This window comes from Xylocopa sonorina, chromosome 1, assembly GCF_050948175.1.
Source record: "Xylocopa sonorina isolate GNS202 chromosome 1, iyXylSono1_principal, whole genome shotgun sequence".
Classification (NCBI taxonomy): domain Eukaryota; kingdom Metazoa; phylum Arthropoda; class Insecta; order Hymenoptera; family Apidae; genus Xylocopa; species Xylocopa sonorina.
In genome coordinates, this window is record NC_135193.1 from 6133222 (window position 1) to 6153265 (window position 20044).

General features: G+C 39.0%; 3 protein-coding genes across 3 annotated transcripts; 2 read left to right on the forward strand and 1 right to left on the reverse strand.

Moving 5' to 3' along the window:
* The first annotated feature begins 849 nt into the window (after positions 1–849).
* On the forward strand, positions 850–13447 carry LOC143433203 (transmembrane protease serine 9). The gene is made up of 20 exons (XM_076910468.1): positions 850–1234; positions 1706–1847; positions 2162–2321; positions 2892–3097; positions 3211–3416; positions 3547–3604; positions 3719–3849; positions 7091–7212; positions 7741–7917; positions 8089–8297; positions 8693–8944; positions 9058–9168; positions 10599–10653; positions 10718–10819; positions 11066–11171; positions 11394–11487; positions 11700–11862; positions 11999–12213; positions 12841–13043; positions 13214–13447. Exons 1-20 carry the CDS (start codon positions 1154–1156, stop codon positions 13394–13396), a joined length of 2976 nt encoding a protein of 991 aa, XP_076766583.1. The 5' UTR covers positions 850–1153; the 3' UTR covers positions 13397–13447.
* A 682-nt stretch (positions 13448–14129) lies between these two features.
* On the forward strand, positions 14130–16191 carry LOC143433283 (vitamin K-dependent protein C). The gene is made up of 7 exons (XM_076910573.1): positions 14130–14317; positions 14643–14724; positions 14800–14968; positions 15039–15244; positions 15458–15669; positions 15837–15894; positions 16019–16191. Exons 1-7 carry the CDS (start codon positions 14222–14224, stop codon positions 16138–16140), a joined length of 945 nt encoding a protein of 314 aa, XP_076766688.1. The 5' UTR covers positions 14130–14221; the 3' UTR covers positions 16141–16191.
* Positions 16192–17462: 1271 nt separating this feature from the next.
* LOC143422438 (uncharacterized) lies at positions 17463–19569 on the reverse strand. Its single transcript, XM_076893070.1, has 4 exons — positions 18280–19569; positions 17945–17980; positions 17702–17859; positions 17463–17615 (listed from the first exon to the last, which is right to left on the reverse strand). Exons 1-4 carry the CDS (start codon positions 19397–19399, stop codon positions 17466–17468), a joined length of 1464 nt encoding a protein of 487 aa, XP_076749185.1. The 5' UTR covers positions 19400–19569; the 3' UTR covers positions 17463–17465.
* Between the last annotated feature and the right edge of the window lie 475 nt (positions 19570–20044).

The window sequence follows — 20044 nt, forward strand, 5'->3', positions numbered from 1 at the left end:
AGAACTTTGCCTTTCCGTTGAAACGGACGATTGAAGACGATGCATAATTCATTTAATGGACGCCTCGATTCCTGTGTTGGATGTTTGTTCGCGGTTTCGAATGAAATATCGAATGGAGCATAGATTAACTGTAATTCATAAAATGGTATCGTCTTCTCGTAGCTTTGGTCTATTTTTAAGTAAACGAAGTACCTCGCTTTCGTTAAAATCAATGGACCGAACCTCGAACCTAAGGCGAAGTAAAACAAGGGTTTAAACTTCGAATCCTTTGAAAAAAAGTCCCATTGAAATCGTCTGGAACGCGTTAAAAGTTGCTGCTGCCTCGCGTCACGAAACTTGCATCCCAGAGCGAAGCGTGCAACCGCAAACTGCAGGACCGTTTCACTCGATAAGTGAAACTCTTTCAATTAGTGTGTCCCATTCCCTGCGCGCATCTCCGGCGATGTTTCGTGGCGCGGAGACAATAGCGGCGTGAGGCGTGAAGAATTTCGACTGACGAAAGTGACATTGATCCAGTCTCCGTTGGGTCTTGAAAAGGAAGGAAGGAAGGACGCGCACATACGAAGGAAGGGCCTCTGGTAACAGAGGAGGAGATACAGAGAGATACAGAGACGCGATGGAGGTGGTGGTCCCGGTTGACATTGGTCGTCGTTGGTGGTCGTTGCTCGATCCCATGTCGCACACACAACACCTCTTGATTGTTCGTTACGCACGAACATTGTCGGTCCTTTTCCTCTGTTTTCTTTTTTCCTTTTCCTTCTTTCCTTCCTCCTTTTTTTTCTTCTCCTTTTTTCACCGCCGCGTATCCGTGGCGGGTGTCTGCGCAGGTGAGACAACCGCGCGTACACCGACACTCCGGCTGATTTAAAGGCTGTCACATGCAACATCTGCCAATGCAAACGCACCACTCAAGGTTGACGATCCCCACCGGCACCGGGTCGGCTCCTTCAATAGTTATAATTTACTATAAAACGGCAAAACGGCCACGGTACCTTTAGACCTTTCATGCCCGGCATAGGCACGTGCACGAAGCGGTAACACCGATAGATATCGTACCCACGAGATCGAAATCCCGCCGTCTGTGTGCCTGGCCTCTCGACTACCAGCGATCGAACTCGCGCTGCATACACGTACCATTCCGGGACACGCGATTATGCTGAGCCACGCGACTATGCAACGCGGACTCGTGATCCTCCTCTGGATAAGCTGTTGCGGCTACGCGTTGCCGCGAGTGGTAAGTCCTGATTCCATCTTTCTTCTTTCTCCTCGCTTACTAATGGATCGTGTGTATTATTATTCGCGCGTAACACGAAAATCGATTCACCTCGAATTAGACGCTCCGTTATGGGACTCGAGCACCGCGCGTTCGTGACTGGTTCGGATAATCGTGATTTTATTTCAGCTAGGATTGTACAACATTTAAGAGTTACGCTTCTTTTTAAGATCAGAGAAAAAGAGCATTCCACTTATATTGTCCTTGTAAAATCACAGCTCATTGTCAACTATCTCCTCCACTGACTACGCGTTTTTCTTATCCAGCATAAATAGGCTACGTAAATTTATGAACCTGATATGAAGTTTCTAGCTGTTTCAGAGTAACACTATGGAATGACATACTTAAAAGTTTCACTTGAAATATCAAGAGGAACGTTTTATGGTTATAATTTTATCTTTCGAATTAAAACTAGAATTTTCCTCTGCTCAGGTACCGCAGAATGAGAAGAAATACCTGCCCTCGTCTAACTTCCAGATGCAGTACAACAGGCCGTTAGATGAAATGTCCTACATCGATTTTGATTCAGCACCTTCGCTTCCCTCGAAGAGGCCGAACATCTGCAACGACTGTGGTAATTACCTTTATATCACAATTATCGCATCAAAGAAAAAGAAATTCCTCATTATACCAAACGTTACACAAAAAATAACACTTCTACACTGACAGCTAAATCAATTTTAAAAATCTGCTACTAGAAGATTAGAAATTATTTTTTTTACGTTATTTGTGACATAATATACTGCAAGAAAAATTATGACGGTGAACGTGGGATTAGTTTTTGTAGAGCTACCTCTGGACATAAGTTTCCGCGCAACGCCATTCAGTAAGACATAAAAAAGTTACTGTGGTTTAACCGTGGTACCAATTTCTACGTATCTGTTACAGTCTGTGGCGTGGGACGGAAAACAAGGATCGTCGGCGGGAACGTGACAAGCGTTTACGAATATCCGTGGATTGTTAGCATGAGTAAACAAGGCATATTTTACTGCGCCGGCAGTTTAATCACGCGGAGGCACGTACTCACAGCAGCCCACTGCCTGGAAGGGTGAGTATCCTCATGTGAGACGCTATGGGGCACATAAAGTTAGGTGTGAGACAAGTTGTTAAATTGTTGAGTGTTCAAACTGCGTACCTTTACCTTGTTTGCTTTCGTTTCACTTAGATACTGAATTCAAGAATGTTGTTCTCCATATAGTGAAAGTGATGAGTGTGAGATAATTATCGTGAGTTGGTTGTGATACATATAACGCAGAACGTGTTTAACTTTGAGTCATATCTTAGATAATGAAGTCGAAAACGAGTGTCGCAATTTTTTAGAAAATATTTCTAAGTAACTATCTCGTTGCTTACTTTACAACGTGTGTTACGTACTACAACAACGCGTGTTATATTTGTCCATTTAAATCGTTTCTAATTAGCATCTTCAACTTTCGACCCATTCGCCTTCGAAACCGTGCACAGCAAACGAACGTGAGCAAATCAAAACCATCTCGAAGTGGAATTTTTTCTAAACAAATGTTTTTGGAAAATGTTCATACCCTTTAATCAAGTTTTATGTTAAATGGTAACATAAAATGGTGTGAATATTTCCTGTAGCTGTGTTCATGAATTCTAGGTTCGACAAGAGGATTATCAAACTCGTGCTGGTGGACAATGACCGGAAAAGGATGGACAAGAACTCCATAATTCGCCGTATCAAATCGGTCGTTATCCACGAGAACTTTCACGCGTACACATACAACAACGACATCGCTATCATCGAGATGGACCGACCGGTAGATGTGAACGGTGTCGTACGAACCGCCTGTTTACCCGAAGACAGTAAGTACGCTTCAATTATGCAGTTTACCACAATATTGCGACAAGAAACGGTGTAAAATGAAAAAATACTCGTGATCGTGCAGCTACTAACGATAACACTTTGCGTTTTATAGAAGCCATCGACTACACGGGTGCAACTGCCACAGTGATCGGTTGGGGTCGAACTGGAGAGGGTGAGCCAGTGAGTGACGAATTGCGGAGGGTGAATCTGCCAATTTTGTCACAGGAGGAATGCGATCAAGCTGGTTACCAGCAAAATCGTATCACTGAGAATATGTTCTGCGCTGGATACCTCGAGGGTGAAATTGATGCTTGCTTCGTAAGTGTTAATTAAATTTTTGTACAACTATAGGTTATTCTGTTCAATACAGTAATATATATATATATATGGATATTAAACAATGTTTTCCTATTTAAGTTGTACTAATTAAATCCTACCATTGTTACAGGGCGACAGTGGTGGTCCCCTGCATGTGAAAGGAACGTATGGACATTTGGAAGTAATAGGTAACCTTATCATTTGTTACTTATTAGAACTTTCGTTGCGATACTATACCATTATTAGATATTGTTATTATTATAGATTAGAATATTAAATATAATATATTGGTTTGTGTTTAGGTATCATTTCATGGGGTCGTGGTTGCGCGAGACCAAACTTCCCAGGAATCTATACGAAACTAACGAATTACCTTGGATGGCTCAAAGACCATTTAGGCGACGAATGTGTCTGTCCGCCACCTCGTCGTTATTAATTTCCTGTTTTAAAAATCATTGTTTAAATGTTAAGGATTTTTATTGCTTAGGATGATACCCTTCGAACACGGTTCATTTAACAACATTTCGACTAAACAGGACGATCAGTATTAGAGTGAGGTGCGTTCGTTAGTTGATTTCGTTCGACGTTTATAAATATATGCACGTTTATATATTAATATTGACAGTGTGTCTGTAAATAGCTGCGGATCGTGTACAATCCAGCCATCGTAGTGTATCGTTAATTTATTGCAGTCGTTCGTTCGGTTGCATGTAGTTGAGGTAATCTAGTCCAGTGTATATACATAAAGATGTTCCGATTTTCTGTGATGTCGCGTTTTCTGTATAAAACCAGTCGTTGAATAAAGAGCCTGTTTACCAGTAAATAAAGAGCAAAATTATCGTACAAAAATTTTTCTCGTCGTTCGATTCGAGATACGATTAAAAAATAAAATTGGTACTTTCGAACAATCACTTCGTTTAAATTCTACCATTGCTTTCGTGGAACAGCGATACGACAAATTTGAGAAACTAATGAAAAATTATATGATATTCACTGACGTCAGTGTATGCAAATGTTAGGAAAATAGAAGTGAAATTATAAATCAACAAGTATAGCTGGTACGATGAAAGTTAGGTACGAAAAAAAATTCTCTCCGCCGTCTGACGAATGAGTAATTGCTTAAGTAAAAGCAAACATAAATTTAAATGAACTTCAGATTTGATTGCCGTTTTAATTAATAAAGTTTTCTCATTCCAATAATTCATGGATAATTGAAACCGTTTGATTAGAAATTTGAAAGCATCGACTATCGTTTAATTTTATGCTCGATTTCGACCACAGTGGACGTATCGATCTCAATTTTGGACAGCAAAGTGTTTAAATAATGGCTGCTCGCTCGGACGAACCGATACGAGTTAACGGTTGCTGAAAATACGGCTTGAAAAAAGGCTAGATATGGCGACGAGATGTTAGATAAACGGCAGTCCTCGATCGAGATGAACGGGGAATAACAGAAACCGGGTCAGTAGTCAGAAACGTTTTGCTTTCAACGGTGAATGTGGGTTAGTGAAACCTCCAGACCGTTACCAACGACTCCTCACTCTTCCCGAATTAAAACAGGTATTAAAACAGTAATTCCACGGATTTATCAAATACCAACTGCTTCAAGAACGCTTCGTCTCGTTACAGAACATTGATTTTACAGCTAAGGAAGAAACTGTTATACTACAAATTACCAATCTTGATATCTTCTCTCTAAGAGTATTAGTCACACAAGGTTAATTTGAAAACGTATCCACTGAACCACAAAAGTAAAATTTAATTGAAAGATGTCCAGTAAAACCAGTAGCTTTAATAAAATCTCCACGGAACACTAAATAAAAATGGGTTTAGTAATAATTCCAGGAAAGGACAATTCTTACTGGTATGGGCGTAGAAAGCACACGACGCTCGGAGGTCACGTATGGAGTAATCATAAAACTCTGATGGTGTTTCGTGTACAGACCGGGCAACTTTTTTAATAACATCTCCCGATGACAAAGCTCGTATTCACCGCGCGATCTCATTCGTTATAGGCGGGATTCATCCACGTTACCGTTCGTTCTGCCGGCTACTAAAAGAGAAACTTTTTGAAAGGGCTACGAAAGCGCGTCTTCTTTCCTCGTTTCTTTATTTCACCGGGTGGGGCGTCCATGGATGGACAAACCGAGAGAATAAAAGTAGTGCAACTGACACTCGAATAAAAAGAGATTTATTGAACTTCTAGGATGTAGGAACGTACCGAGAAGACATCTGCGACCGAGTGTCCTTATCGTGCACGTTGCAATGATCGAGAAGATTGAAAATTCCACGACTAAATAGAAGAAGGATAACGTTCGACGCAATACAAATTATTCGTTGCGCACCAACATAAATCTTTCTTTCTACGGCATCATTCTTTCCACTCGAACATTCCACAACTTTAACTTCCACTTTTATCACTGAGAAGTTACAAAAAGTTTCACTCAATGGCAAAAAACAAATGCAAAATTTCTAATTCCCAACAGTCACCATTGGGATGTTAAAGAATGCCAAGCTCCACCAAGAATAATTGCAAGCAGAATATCAATCAGTCCCCAAGTTCTCAATTCCCACTTACGAAAAATTCTTCTGTCTATCCGATCGGAAAACAGAGTCGAAGCGATTCTAATGAGACGAGCATGGACGACCAACTAGGAGCGAATATTAAGCCAGTGCCAAATAAAGGACCTGTGTATAGTCGCGTGACACGAATCGTCCACGGCCACGTCCATCTTGCCAATTTCGAAACGAGAGGATCATGTGCGATCGACGTCGCATACTGAATGGGAAGAGCAACAGGATATAGTGAAAGAACTTTCTTCGCGAGCGTCAAACACTCGGCTTGGTCTTGGTCGGTCAGTCTAGCGTCTTCGTGGAACCGCGGTGAAAGCGTCTGCACCACGTCCGCCGATCTCCTGCAGCCTCTGGATGGAATCCAGGGGCAGAAGGTGAAAAAGCAGCTCGTGTGAACAGTGGAAGGTGTGCCAGCCTGACCGGTAGAATGCGCGATCATGGAAAATTCGGCAAACACGCCGTGATTTTAAGAGATTTCGTCGACGAATGGGGAAGAAGAGCTTCTGCAACAACGTTTCTTCGTGACCATTGATCGAAAAATGTTTGGACGGGCCGCATCGGGAGGAATCTGGACCCTGGGTTTCGTCTTGCCGTTCCTTGCTCACGTGGCCTGTCTGAACGTCAGATTATTGCAAAACAATTCGTTAACCGCGACTATAGATCACGCTGTAAGTAATATTGGACAGTGAAACCGGTACGTGCTTCGGTTCGAGGACTGTGAGTGGTGTTCCATGGGTGATTTCAATATTTTTCGCATTTCTCATTGGTGTCGTTAGATTTTTCTTGAAATCAAGAAGATCGTGGTTGCTGGTAACTAAATGTTTGTCGAAGGAAAGATACTCGCTTCGATCGAAAGGGTTTGTCAGTGAGATTCAACACTGTGTCACGTTTTGTTAGCTCTTAAGAAGCTTATTGGAATCACTTTTGGGTCGCGTAATGAGCTAGATTCTTCGCTTGATCGTGTAATATTGGATTTAATCGTGCAGGCCTTGACCCATAATTCGGATCGTGGTTACTTTCTCTGATGGTTCCCCTTACTTATTAGCAATGGAAAGTGAGTGTACCGTCGAAGATTGATCAACGTAGAAATGTTCTTTCAGGCAACAAATTCGACCCACAATCGAAAGGGCAAGTTCTTGTTTGACGAACTGTTTGGTCTTGACATAACCAGCTCCGTGGACGAGGATGAACTGCCAAGGAATTGCACATGTGGTAAGATTACGTTACCGAATATATTATAAGACATTAATTCGATGGTCGTCAATTTTTAGTATGATTACAGTCATTTTCTTCTCTGTAGATTGCAAAATAATCTGTAACCATAAAGATCGTCCTTTTTCCTCATTAATTCAATGAAAGGCATAAAATGTTCAATCGACTCGCACTAAAACGCAATGAAATTACGAACAGCAGTTTCACTGGCACAGATGCTCGCGAAAGAAAAAAGTGCTACAAAAATAAGTAGAAATCTTTGAACTAGTTTCCATCGTCTCTTTTTCGTCTCTTTCACCTTCACGAGGAAAGAAACGAAAGTGCAACTCGAAAAATCACTTTCTCCTACGCGACTTTGCAAACTTATTACGTCACGTGGCGGAATTTACACTTGACCACGTCCAGTGTAATAATGTCAACTAGTACGTATGATCGCGTGCTAGCTACCGATGTAACAGTCTTCCGTAGAAAGCGTCCCTCTACGTCCCCAACTCCTCTAGCGACCGACGATGACAGGTAACGAGCAGTAATGAAGAAGGAATTGCTTTCCAGAGTGCGGTATATCCAATCAGGAGGATCGAATCGTCGGCGGGCGGCCAACATCGCCAAACAAGTACCCCTGGGTGGCGAGACTCGTCTACGAGGGGCGCTTTCATTGCGGTGCCAGCCTCGTCAATAACGATTATGTTCTTACCGCTGCCCATTGTGTCCGTAGGTAAGTTTTTTGTATATGTATATATGTCTTTTTGATGTTGGCAAATATATTGTTTTACTTTTCTTTCTGTAGAATGAAATTTGAAAAAATTAAATTATCATAGTGTTTCATAAATTGAGTACTTAAAATCTTTTTACTATATGAAGATTTAAAATTTCATTTACTTTCCAGATTAAAGCGTTCAAAGATCCGTGTAATACTTGGAGATTATAATCAACACGTAAATACCGATGGAAAAGCCATAATGAGAGCCGTGAGCGCTATAATTCGCCACCGGAACTTCGACATGAATTCGTACAATCACGACGTTGCCTTGTTGAAACTTCGAAAGTCTGTAAAATTTTCTAAAACTGTTAAACCAGTATGTTTACCTCAAAGCGGTAAGGAATCATATATTTCTAAATGAAACATATTTCATTTTGCTTACTAAAATTATCAGTCGCAAGTATTGAAGAACGCAAGTTTTGAACGAGAAAATTGCTATTTGCGATTTTTAATAGTATTTCGAACAAGTTACGAGAGCACACAGTAAGTGCATTCACCTTCTACCGCGATGGGTCGTGTTAACAGAAGTTTTTAGCACTCCTCAAGTGAGGGCCTCACGTTTTCGTCAACTAATTACTGAGCCATCCTACAGATAGGAACTAAAACTATTTAAAAAATTGAAAAATATTCGATTCAATCACTATTTGAACGCTACTAAAACAGATTAACTGATATTTACCTTAATAAATTATTTGAATGAAAGAAGTTAATATGTTAATAATAATTACAGGTAGCGATCCAGCTGGTAAAGAAGGGACCGTGGTTGGCTGGGGTAGAACGACAGAAGGCGGTATGCTTGCTGGACAAGTCCAAGAAGTGCAAGTGCCGATATTAAGTTTAACGCAGTGTCGCAAAATGAAATATCGAGCTAATCGGATTACAGATAACATGGTCTGCGCTGGTCGGGGCAGTCAAGATTCTTGTCAAGGTGACAGCGGCGGACCGCTTCTCGTACACGAAGGCGACAGGATCGAAATTGTTGGTGAGAGATTAATGTATCCTCTAACAACTCTAAACAGAACATTTATTTTCTTTTTGAATGATTTATTTCACTATGCACTATTCCCCTGAATCTTTGCCACATCTGAATTATAGGAATAGTGTCATGGGGTGTCGGTTGTGGAAGACCAGGATATCCTGGAGTATACACCAGAGTAACTAGATACTTGAAGTGGATCAATACGAATATGAAAGATGGATGTATATGTACACGTTAAAAAAAAACCCACGAATTTGTAAAATACTTGACCCAGTGAAACACACAAGTGTTTGCTAGCCCTATGAAGTTATTTATTACTATATAAACGATTGGTTATACGCGAGTGTCAAAATAATTCGACTGTAAAATGGAAATTATTTGAAAGTTCATAGCTGAACGAAAAAGGAAGCCACTTATAATTAGCATTCTAATGAGAATGCTCTTACCGTCATGAAACAGCGTTTTATATATTAAGTACAAGTCGCTAGTGATTCTTTAGTTTTGTTAAACTGTTCTGTATATAATTTAGTCATAGTATAATACCGTGTAAAGTAAAGAAGAGACGAATGAATGATTCGAAATAATTCTCGTGCTTTGTAACTCGTAAATAGTTTGACAGAGTAATTATTTCTTTTTGTAGACGACTCCAAAATTTAGTGGATACGTAACACGAGAATAATCGAAGATTTAGATCTTATTTATTACATTGTTCGCAGAAACTTATAGTATACGTAGAAGTTATTGTATAACTCGAGTGGCACCCGGCGTCCACACCTTTAGTTGCATGAATGGCGGCCAGACGTTGTTGGAATAATCATCAGTAACGGTTTTCTGTCGAACCACGATTAACTTGATGAAGCGAACAGTCTGCTGAAAGCAGGACTGTATTGAGTGCATCGATGCACCGTATGTGTTTCAAACTAATGCTCAATAATATATATTTTTTATATATGTTGCCAATCAAAAGTGGCAAACGTCGAGAGAAATATCGATCAGGTTTGTATCCTATATTTAAATAGAAAATATCGACTCTATTGTTACTATATTAAGAATTCGATACCTCCAATTATAACGATGATTTTCTTCGAAAACTACTTCGTAACGTCGTTGTAAAAATATGGATAAAAGTGAATACTCATAGCGACACCATAAAATTGGAGAGCTCTTGTTCTTCCTCCGTCTGTCGCGGATCCAAGATCTCAAATAAACGGCAAACGACATGAATGCATCGTAATTCAGTCGAAAGTGGATAAACCAGACCTTAATGGGCATATCGGGCGGTCTCGTCTCTGTCTAACTCGAAACGATGGCATATTATAAATACAAAACGTTCGCGGCTCAACGGTACTGGGTGACGTGCCAGTCTGATGCATAACAAGATTTTTGCATATAATAACATAGGAACGGATGGTCATAAACGTCTCCACCCTTGGAATTTGCATAGGTTTGGGACGGTGGTTTTGGGCGCGCCACAACAGGACGGCCGACAAGAATTCATGCAAATAAAGATATTTTCCTCCTTCGCATTCCGAACAAATTAATAATAGATAAAATCGAAAGGAACAACAAGATACATTAATTTCTCAATTAACCAACTTTGCTCCTCGAAACACATCGTACAAGTAGGACAAGCTGCACCAAGAACTCATGATATCAGGCAATCCATCTTCGTTGCAAGAAATACATCAAAGCTTACTAAATATAAAGTTCAAGTGAATCATCATCCACGATAGTTTGATTGAAAATACGTAACGACAACATTTTGTCGAGCAATAGATGCGACTGCACCTGTGCGTTTGATAAAAACGAGATCGCAGCTATCGATGAGAATCGTTCAGAAGCTACGGTGACCCTGATGACGGTCAACAACAGTCACCCGTAACTCGACCCTGAACGTGAACCTGAACTGGTCAGGTACTGTCCAGTTGCCGACCAATCGGCTCTGCCCTCCTTCTCTTCTGGAATAGTAATTACCTCTTCGACCTGAGTCGTCCTCAGTCGCCGTGGGACACTGGCGATAGTAACTCCCAGCCAGGGATATGTCGGCAACTCGTTCCTGACAGTGCCCGCGCCGGCGAATCCTTCATCAATAAAATCCTTCGTTTGGAACGCGTGACGCGTGAGACATCGCACGGATAATACCGAGGACAGAATTAGATCACGGAAAATGAAGCTCTCCCGCTGTCTTGGATTACTGGTCGCCTTATCTCTGGCCTCAGACCCTTGTCAAGTAAGATCGTTTCGCCTATAAATTGTTTCGTTGCACCGTTAGAGTTGGATACGAGTGATGTTCTCGTTGGTTCGTGGTGTAGTTCTTATCTTATACCCCTTGATTTATCATTCGATTTACATGCGGAATCTCATACGGGCCTGCAGTATATGTAGATTCGTACGTGAAACATAACTGAAATTTGTATCATTAGAACGTGTAATTAGTTGAGTGAACTTTTAGGCGACTACCCTCGGTGAGAAAGTGAAGAACTTTTTTGGTATCTTTGGCAACAAACCGCCATCCGCAGTGGAGTCACCTGCACCATGTTTCTGCAGTGAGTATTTGTAGTTATATCAGTGCAAGAAATGTTTAATAATGACGTCGTAGCAAATTAAATTGTCTCGACGAATATCACGTATCTTAAGATTACCAGTGTCCAATTTGATAACCAATAATTGTCATTATTTTACCTTTCTTTGCCGCTCATCGCGTTCCCCGCTTAGGAATATCAGAACGTTAACGCAAATTAACTGTTCGAACAATTAGGTTGCGGCCTACGTAACGAAGAAAGCCGTATAGTCGGCGGTCAAACGACCCGTATGAACGAATTCCCATGGATGGCCAGGCTCTCGTATTTGAACAAATTCTACTGTGGCGGGACATTAATAAACGATCGCTACGTCCTCACTGCGGCGCACTGTGTCAAAGGGTAAGCATTAATCAAAACAGGCAACTCTCCACTCAACACGATCAATAACCAACAACGGAAAGTCCTTTCGGAATTTCCCGTTTCAATATCGCTAGTCACGTTCGATGCTCCAGAGAAGTATGATCAGCTTTCCTAGCCCCGTTTTCAGGTTCATGTGGTTCATGATCAAGGTCACGTTCGGTGAACACGACAGGTGCATCGAGAGGGGCGCAGAGACCAGATACGTGGTCAGAGTGCTGATGGGTGACTTCAGTTTCCTCAACTTTGACAACGACATCGCCCTGTTACGTCTTAACGAGAGGGTGCCATTGAGCGATACCATAAGACCCATATGCCTGCCGTCGATAAGAGGTGCGAAATTCCTTTTTTTCTTCTTTGGAGCAATGGTGCTCTTAAGTCGAGGAAGCTCGATCGAAGCTCTCTTTGTCTATCTGTTAGAATGAAAAACATAATTCTCGTCGCCTTACAGATAAACAATCGAATTACTTCGAAGATTTCTCTTAAGATCGTAACTCTTTTTCTCATGATTATCGAATCGACGATCAATAATTGACACTTGACTTGTCACTTTAAACTGGTTACTGCGATTTACCGCGTATATCGTGTCACCTGGTTCCAATAAACGCTCGTATTATTTATTGGCCGACTAATTACGCATTCGCGTATGCACGGAGAAATTAGTCAACATACGGGTGCGTTTCATGAGCGCAGCCACGCGATAAGGGGCTCGTTTCCGATCATAACTCGATGACGAACCGCCGCGGCGATTGTTACCGAATTGCGCAATTCGTGTCGAGTGATTAGGTGAAAAGTGCAAGTGGATCAAAATACGCAGCTTAAAACGGCGCGTATCAGCCAGGTGTGCGTGTAGGACGTTTCGTTTTTGTTCGTTCGCATTCCACCGCAATCTGCTCTTTCTCTTTCTGCTCGTCCCGTGTTTGCACGGCCGCGTTATACGGGCTGCATTCGTGTCCGCAGATAAGCACTACGTTGGGACGAAGGCAATCGCATCCGGCTGGGGCACCTTGCACGAGGATGGCAAGCCTTCTTGCCTGTTGCAGGAAGTCGAGGTACCGGTTATGAGCCTCCAGGATTGTCGTAACACGAGCTACAGTCCACGCATGATATCCGATAACATGATGTGTGCTGGATATCTCGATGGCAAGAAGGATTCTTGTCAGGTACGCTGCGAACATCTTGTCGAGCTGCATGCTTTTCGTTATTAAGGTCACCCGAAAGTATCGCGTGTTTCACTCGTTTCGATCGAATTCGAGTCATGTGCTTTGAGATAACTATCCCTTACTGATTTGAGTTGAGTTCGAATTGAGTTTTTTCTTTTCTGGTTCCTTAGGGTGATAGCGGAGGACCGCTTATAGCCGAACGTGATGACAAGAAATACGAATTGATAGGTATAGTATCCTGGGGTAACGGATGCGCTCGACCAGGCTACCCTGGGGTTTATACAAGAGTCACACGGTATATAGACTGGATCGTTTATCATTCGCGAGAGGGATGTTTCTGTGATCAAATTTAAGTTCAATAAAAATGTTAGGCATCCACATCTAAAAGAACAGATTTGTATAATTACTATTTGATATGTAATTGCTATGGAGCCAGAGTGGATTAACGTCAATTTTCTGCGAATGTTAATTAACATCAAATATTTCAAATCTTTTTATATAATAGCGATGTATTAAATACTTATAAGTCTTGTATATTTCTTTTGTGCCAAAATTTTGTATGGAAAATAATGTTAGTATAAATAATAAAACGATATAAACTTTATGATGAAATACTCAATAAATATTTTTATAATATAAACTATGCGACGATTACATGGATACTTTATTTAGCCCTAATGATAATCAAGGATGTACGAAGAGCAATGTTTAAAATGTAATGAATTTTTAAAAACTGCTCTTCGGTTCATTTTACTTGGAAGAATGTGAGAATTAATTAGATACCAGACCGATAAGAATGTCAAGTATAGACAGCCTTTCTGTGTAGAAATACATCGATACGTGTTTACGTTTACGGCCGATGCAAATCAAAGTTTATGATCAGACATTATACGCGTCAAATGTATCCCTTTTCCATGGTTTGGCCCATTCCCCGATTGAAATTCCCTAACGGTACCACCGGACCGGTTACCGACCGGTTGTAATTCAGACGAAAACGAAACGAGCAAAAACAAAATCGATATTCACGAGCCGATATATGCCGAGTGTTTTGCTACACTGGATGCTCCGGAAAAAGCCTTGAACTCTTGAATAAATGCGGGCAACGATAGTCCCGCTAGCCAAGACAAACCAGCCATTTAACCGGAGCCAGTACCGTTTCGACAGCCGAGAGAAAGACCATGAAGCTGCTCGACTTCGTCAAATACCTCATCGTTTGCAGCCTATTGTTGGTGCTCGCCCCGAAGTCGACTCGCTGCGACGAACTCGTTCGATCCGTAAGTGATTATCCTTCCGTTGCATTACACTTGGCTGCTGCATTACTTCTTTGCTTCATTTCTAATATGAGATTCATCTCAGCAGTAACGTCATAAGACTCTTAATTAGGCTCTAACTCGTAGGAGCTAGGTCGATTTAAGATCAATCGTATCATATTCTATATTTTTCTATGCATAGAAATTTGATATCTTCGTTATTGATAATATCATTCTTCGTTATTGATGAAATATCAACATCATTAAATCTTCATCTGTTAGTGAAGTTTTTGTTCAACGTTAAATATCGTTATTACATTTACCAAAACTTGCCCATTACTTTGATTAGAACAATGAACAGGTCGACTTGAGGGAAACGCGTGGCGTGTTGGATGTCCTGTTTGGCAGATTTAAAACATGTGGCAATTGTTGTAAGCAATCAGTTGATATTGAAGTATCTCCTCTCAGTTTGTCTCGATTATCCAATGTACATCGATCTCTTTCAGTTTGCGGACGACCAAATCGGTTCGGCGAAGCGCGATTCCTCGGCGGAGAGTACACGAATGCTCACGAATTTCCATGGCTCGCAAACATTCACGTGAGATCGCAGTTGCTTCTCAGTGGGGTTCTAATAAACGATCGTTACGTTTTATCCTCGGCTAGCCACCTCGTTGGGTTTGTAAACGATGATCACGAGCAAAAATTTGATATAGCACTTAATTGTAATCCATGATCTTCTTTGCAGCTTAACTGTACCAGAGATAAAAGTATCCCTAGGAGAATACGATCGATGCAATTTGGACGTGTCGTCGATCATACTCAGCGCTGAATCTTTAATTTTGCATCCAGAATATAATTCCGAGTCCCGCGCTCATAATTTAGCATTGATCAAGCTAAGTCAACCGATTAAATTCGACAGAAGAATATTGCCCATATGCTTGCCAAATCCGGGTACGTACTTTATTCTCTACAGTATTAAGATAGAAATCAAAGATACCTACATTAATGGTAAGATATCATAAATAGTCTGCTACGCGAACGCTCGTGAGTGACCATCCGCCATTTTACCGCTAGTGTGGCGCTTACTTAAATATTTTCATCGCATTGTAATCTTCGAAACTGTTGATTTGATTATTAATTGTAGGCTGATGTTTCAATGTATAGGTTCAACATATCTTGGACAAGTTGGGACGTTGGTTGGATGGACATTGAGCAAACCAGAAGACAAGAATAATAATCAAACTTGTCGACCACGGAAATTGGGTCTTCCAATTCTGGGCTATAACGAATGCATAAGATCTGGTATAAATCTTATGAATTTTCACAATGATTCAGGATGCGCTGGTGTATTAGGTGGTAGCTCTATTGTATGCCAGGTACATAAATTTACATTTCGTCTTAATGTACTAATATATCTAAGAAATCGAATCTGATTAATGATACGAGTTGAAAATAGAATTATCAAAGAATCATTAGACCATTAGAAAAAGATTTCTAATGTAAACTGTTGTGGTAACGCAAAATATTTAATTCTTCTTTCTAGAACGACGTAGGCTCTTCGGTGCAATATCGTTCGTATGCAGGAGTTTATGATCTAATCGGTATGTACCGTATACAGAAAAAAAGTTATCATAAGATAAGATAATTACAACCACTTAACAGTACTGAATTCATAGGTAGACTAAGGTATTAATAAATTAATAAAAAAAAAATGTTCTATGATAGGTGTAACTTCGGATATAAACGAATGTGGTAGCAGTCCCGCAGTTTCGATATTCACACGAGTTGGACCGCATTTAAATTGGATATTACAACAAACCAAAGACGCATGCTATTGCTCAAAATAATAGTTGCAATAATTACGTTTTCTGTAATTCTATGTACCATTTTGATGAAAGTAATCATGGTTTTAAAAAAGTAATCAATTAGAGAACCTTATTAAACCAGAAAAGAAATAACTCTTGTAGAAACTTAAAAACGATAAGTTTTCGCTTCGTCGTATGAAATTTATTACACATTCGACACGTCAGGACTTACAATAATATATGTTCATAGTATATCCGTGTACAAGTGGACGGTATTCGCAATCATTTGCCAATTAATAAACATTTTCAACGAACGTACAATTCATTTAAGTGGTCTGGGCTTGATATCAATACATAGATGCGTACGTACAAATACCTGTATACTTTGTGCACTGAAATCACTTAAATCTAGTACATATACAAAAGTAATTGTATTGCTTGGATATTTTCGACGTTGGTGTTAACGTGTTCGAATTTCATTAACAGCAAATGTTACATGGGATTATACATCTTTTACAGAACATAACGATTAGTCCTATTCTATATCGAAAATAAAAATTATAGTTAAGATATATCAATACTACAATATACAATATACATATACCATTGAAGGAACTGTTTGATTATTCAGTTTACAAAAATATAAACATACATAAAAATAGAAAATAATAAGTGAATGGAAAGTAAGTAAAAAGAAAGTATTGCCTTACACAAACCTTAAACATAATGTAAAACTGTTCGATTCGTGTTCACTTAAAGATAATTTAGATACTGCCTAGATTTTATTTTTTGCTGTTAATATTATGTTAAGCTATATTTATATTTACACGAGTGCTCGCAGTTTAAAAATAAGTTTAAAATTTACATTATAATAACTTAGACGAATTTTTAAGAGTGACATTGCAAAAGTAAAACAGTTAAACCTGTATACCAATATCTGAATGTGTCGTAAACGTAATAAGAAAGTTAGTTGTCAAATAAGTATTACTTTTTAAACAAACAGAACTAAAACCAATTATCATATTAGCAAACATATAAGAGTAATATTGGATCTAATTCTCTTCATACTATTGACAACACGATGAAGCAAAAACACGTAAAATTGAAATAAATCGTACGATTATTCCTCTCGTAGAAATTCACTGAAAAAGATAAGTTTATTTAATATAAGTTGTAAAAAAAAATAAAATATTTTGTTAATCTGCCCTGCAACTGAATATTATATTATTAGTATAGTAATAGAAACCCTAACTCGATAATAATAAATATAATATTAAGGAGTAATTAGTTTGTTAAAAATAAATTGGTATTATAATAGAAATATGCTTGAATACAAAATATGTTACACAAGTGCTATTATACATGCATTAATATATGACATGAGTAACATTTGCATTGCACTGCGATGTAACCGCTTCTTCTAGCGTGCAATCTAATTTACGGTAATTAGCGGTACTTGGCCGTCGTCTACCGCGGCTACTTCGGGATCTTCGCCCTTCCAACACAATAGCCAATATCTGCAATATTGAGTTACCGAGGCATTAATACCTGAAACTATTTAAATTCGAAGCTAAAGAAATGAATAAATACAACGTCAATTAACCTTTTGCTTATTATGATATCCGATATACGTAGCTATGGAAATTAAAGAGATTACAGTGAAATAAGTAAAAAAGTGGGACTCTTCATCGGTTCTGATACTATGATAATGAGGCACGATATCCTGCTCGGATGGTTCAGGTACACTTTGGCCTTGCTCAGCTGTTGCAAGAATATATACATATTAAATATAAATATATAGCGCTAATAAAACATAAATGTTGATTTTGTCACCAGGGCTTATTACCTGTGATAATAGGTGGATTACCTACTTCATTTGGATCTAAAAGTGAGGTTCAATTATAATATGTAATAAATTTTGTACTGTGTAAAAATGTGACATAATTTTATAGTTATAAAATTCAGTGCACTAAAAGTTAACCCTTTTAGTGCCAGAAGTATTACCAGTTATTACCAGTGCCATTTTACGGAGTACATGCGAAAGCTGCCACGGACCGATACGTATATCAGCTCGTGGCAGTTTTCGCATAGGAACCGCGGACCGATAAATCGGCTCGCTAGTACTAAAAGGGTTAAAAATTTGTACCATGAACTAATTTGTACCATTAGATAATCTATCACCTTCTGGATGCATCGAATCATCATCATCATCGAGAAAAGAGTTACTGACCAGATATTTTTTGTTTTCTGATGTTGTGCTCGTTTTGATATTGTCGTTAATAGTGTTAACATTTGCATCATTTTTATTACCATCAATATCATTATTTGGAGGAATTGAATCCTCTAACTTCTCATTAACATCAGGTCTTTGATTACTTGTTGGGGGTTTTTCTAAATTCTCAGTATCCTTAACTTCTGCCTCTACTTTTGTTTTATTTAAAGTAGATAAATTACCTGGGCCAATATTTAGCTTTACACTCTTATCATCAGATTTTGTTGCAGTCTCTTGGAGTTTTTTCTGTGCAATTCCTTCTGTTGACTGCTCTACAGGTTTATCATTAATAGATATAATTGCTGGAGTGTTATCAGTATTGTTCAATTTTGTAGTACTATTGGTTTGGTTTTTAACAGTATCAGATTTATTTTTGTCTGCCTTATTAAGAGTATGTGGAACACTGACATTTACTTTTTTGGTGTCTTTATCTGGATTTCCCTTTATTGGTGTAGATATACTACTTGGTGACTGTTTCTGTTGATTTTGTTTATTCGTATAATCATCAATGCTTTTGCTCCATGATAATATCGCACAAAGTGGAACAAATTTTCTTCCAGTTTCAAAGCATATCGCATCACATGCCTCGTTAAAATATTCAGACGACAAAAATGGTTTCAACTTTTGATATAAGAATTGGATACTCCCAACACTATTACAAAACTCTGTTTGTCCAGGAAAAAATTTTCGAATATATGACTCAAATGTAGCTGTGTCATTAAATTCCTGTGGTTGGCTAGTATGGCAAGCTTTATATACTGTATCATAAAATGACAAACATAAAAAAGTATCCTTAAATTTGGAATCATTTAAGAGATCTTTTTCAGAGTACACCACAGTACTACAAATTTTTGTAATATTACTTTCGTATAAAAAGTTAAACTTCGAGCATAAACCCGTGTCATTCTTCATTACATCTATAATATTTTGCCCGTTTGATACACTTTGTACACTTGATATTCTCATGAAATAAAGGAAAAACACGAAAACGCTAAGCCCGTAAAATGAACGAGCTATGTACTTTCCCATTATTTATTGATTGAATGAAACAATATACTATGCAGCTACTAATTATGTCCACTAGTTTAAAATAATTTTCAACGGTTAATACTCTGCTATAATCACCGTGTTTTACTTTTTACAACTGTGACGAACATAACCTACTACAATCCAACTTGTATGGCACAAAACCTAACCTACATTTAATACCTTAGAATTTTACTTACGCGCCATCTTCCTCTTTAGTTATTAACCCTTTGCACTCGAGGCCTTCTTCGCTTGCGCATACCAGCATCTCAAAACGATTCTGGCCAAAGCGAATGCTGTACTGAGACTAACTAAACTGAGCTAAGATTTAGCTAACAATGTAAGCCGAGCCTAGTCCAAAAAAGTATTTCTCAATCGTAAATAAACAGATTGAGTTACAAAAGACCATAGCGTTGACATTTCAATCCGACCGGATGCCGTATTGGTACCGCTCGAGTGCAAAGGGTTGACATAAATAAGCATTCTTGAAATTATTAAATAGATCGCAGATTTCAGTTGATCTGAATATTTTAATTAATCTGAATTTCTGCAGTAATATTTATGACTTAAGTTTTAAAGCTTAGATTATGACTAAAACGTCGAAGAGACTGCATTATATGAAGAAATTGGATAAAAAAGATGTTATAT

What these genes read in the sequence shown, in the direction of transcription:
- LOC143433203 (XM_076910468.1), top strand. Translation starts at nt 1,154, where the DNA reads ATGCTGAGCCACGCGACTATGCAACGCGGACTCGTGATCCTCCTCTGG. An exon ending in TGCACATGTGGTAAGATTAC is followed by an intron (nt 7,213 to 7,740) that starts GTTACCGAATAT and finishes GTAATGAAGAAG; the next exon opens with GAATTGCTTTCCAGAGTGCG. An exon ending in ATGCCTGCCGTCGATAAGAG is followed by an intron (nt 12,214 to 12,840) that starts GTGCGAAATTCC and finishes TCGTGTCCGCAG; the next exon opens with ATAAGCACTACGTTGGGACG.
- LOC143422438 (XM_076893070.1), bottom strand. Translation starts at nt 19,399, where the DNA reads ATGGGAAAGTACATAGCTCGTTCATTTTACGGGCTTAGCGTTTTCGTG. An exon ending in TGATTCGATGCATCCAGAAG is followed by an intron (nt 17,981 to 18,279) that starts GTGATAGATTAT and finishes CCTCACTTTTAG; the next exon opens with ATCCAAATGAAGTAGGTAAT. An exon ending in GATATCATAATAAGCAAAAG is followed by an intron (nt 17,616 to 17,701) that starts GTTAATTGACGT and finishes TCAATATTGCAG; the next exon opens with ATATTGGCTATTGTGTTGGA.
- LOC143433283 (XM_076910573.1), top strand. Translation starts at nt 14,222, where the DNA reads ATGAAGCTGCTCGACTTCGTCAAATACCTCATCGTTTGCAGCCTATTG. An exon ending in TAAAACATGTGGCAATTGTT is followed by an intron (nt 14,725 to 14,799) that starts GTAAGCAATCAG and finishes GATCTCTTTCAG; the next exon opens with TTTGCGGACGACCAAATCGG. An exon ending in GTAGCTCTATTGTATGCCAG is followed by an intron (nt 15,670 to 15,836) that starts GTACATAAATTT and finishes TCTTCTTTCTAG; the next exon opens with AACGACGTAGGCTCTTCGGT.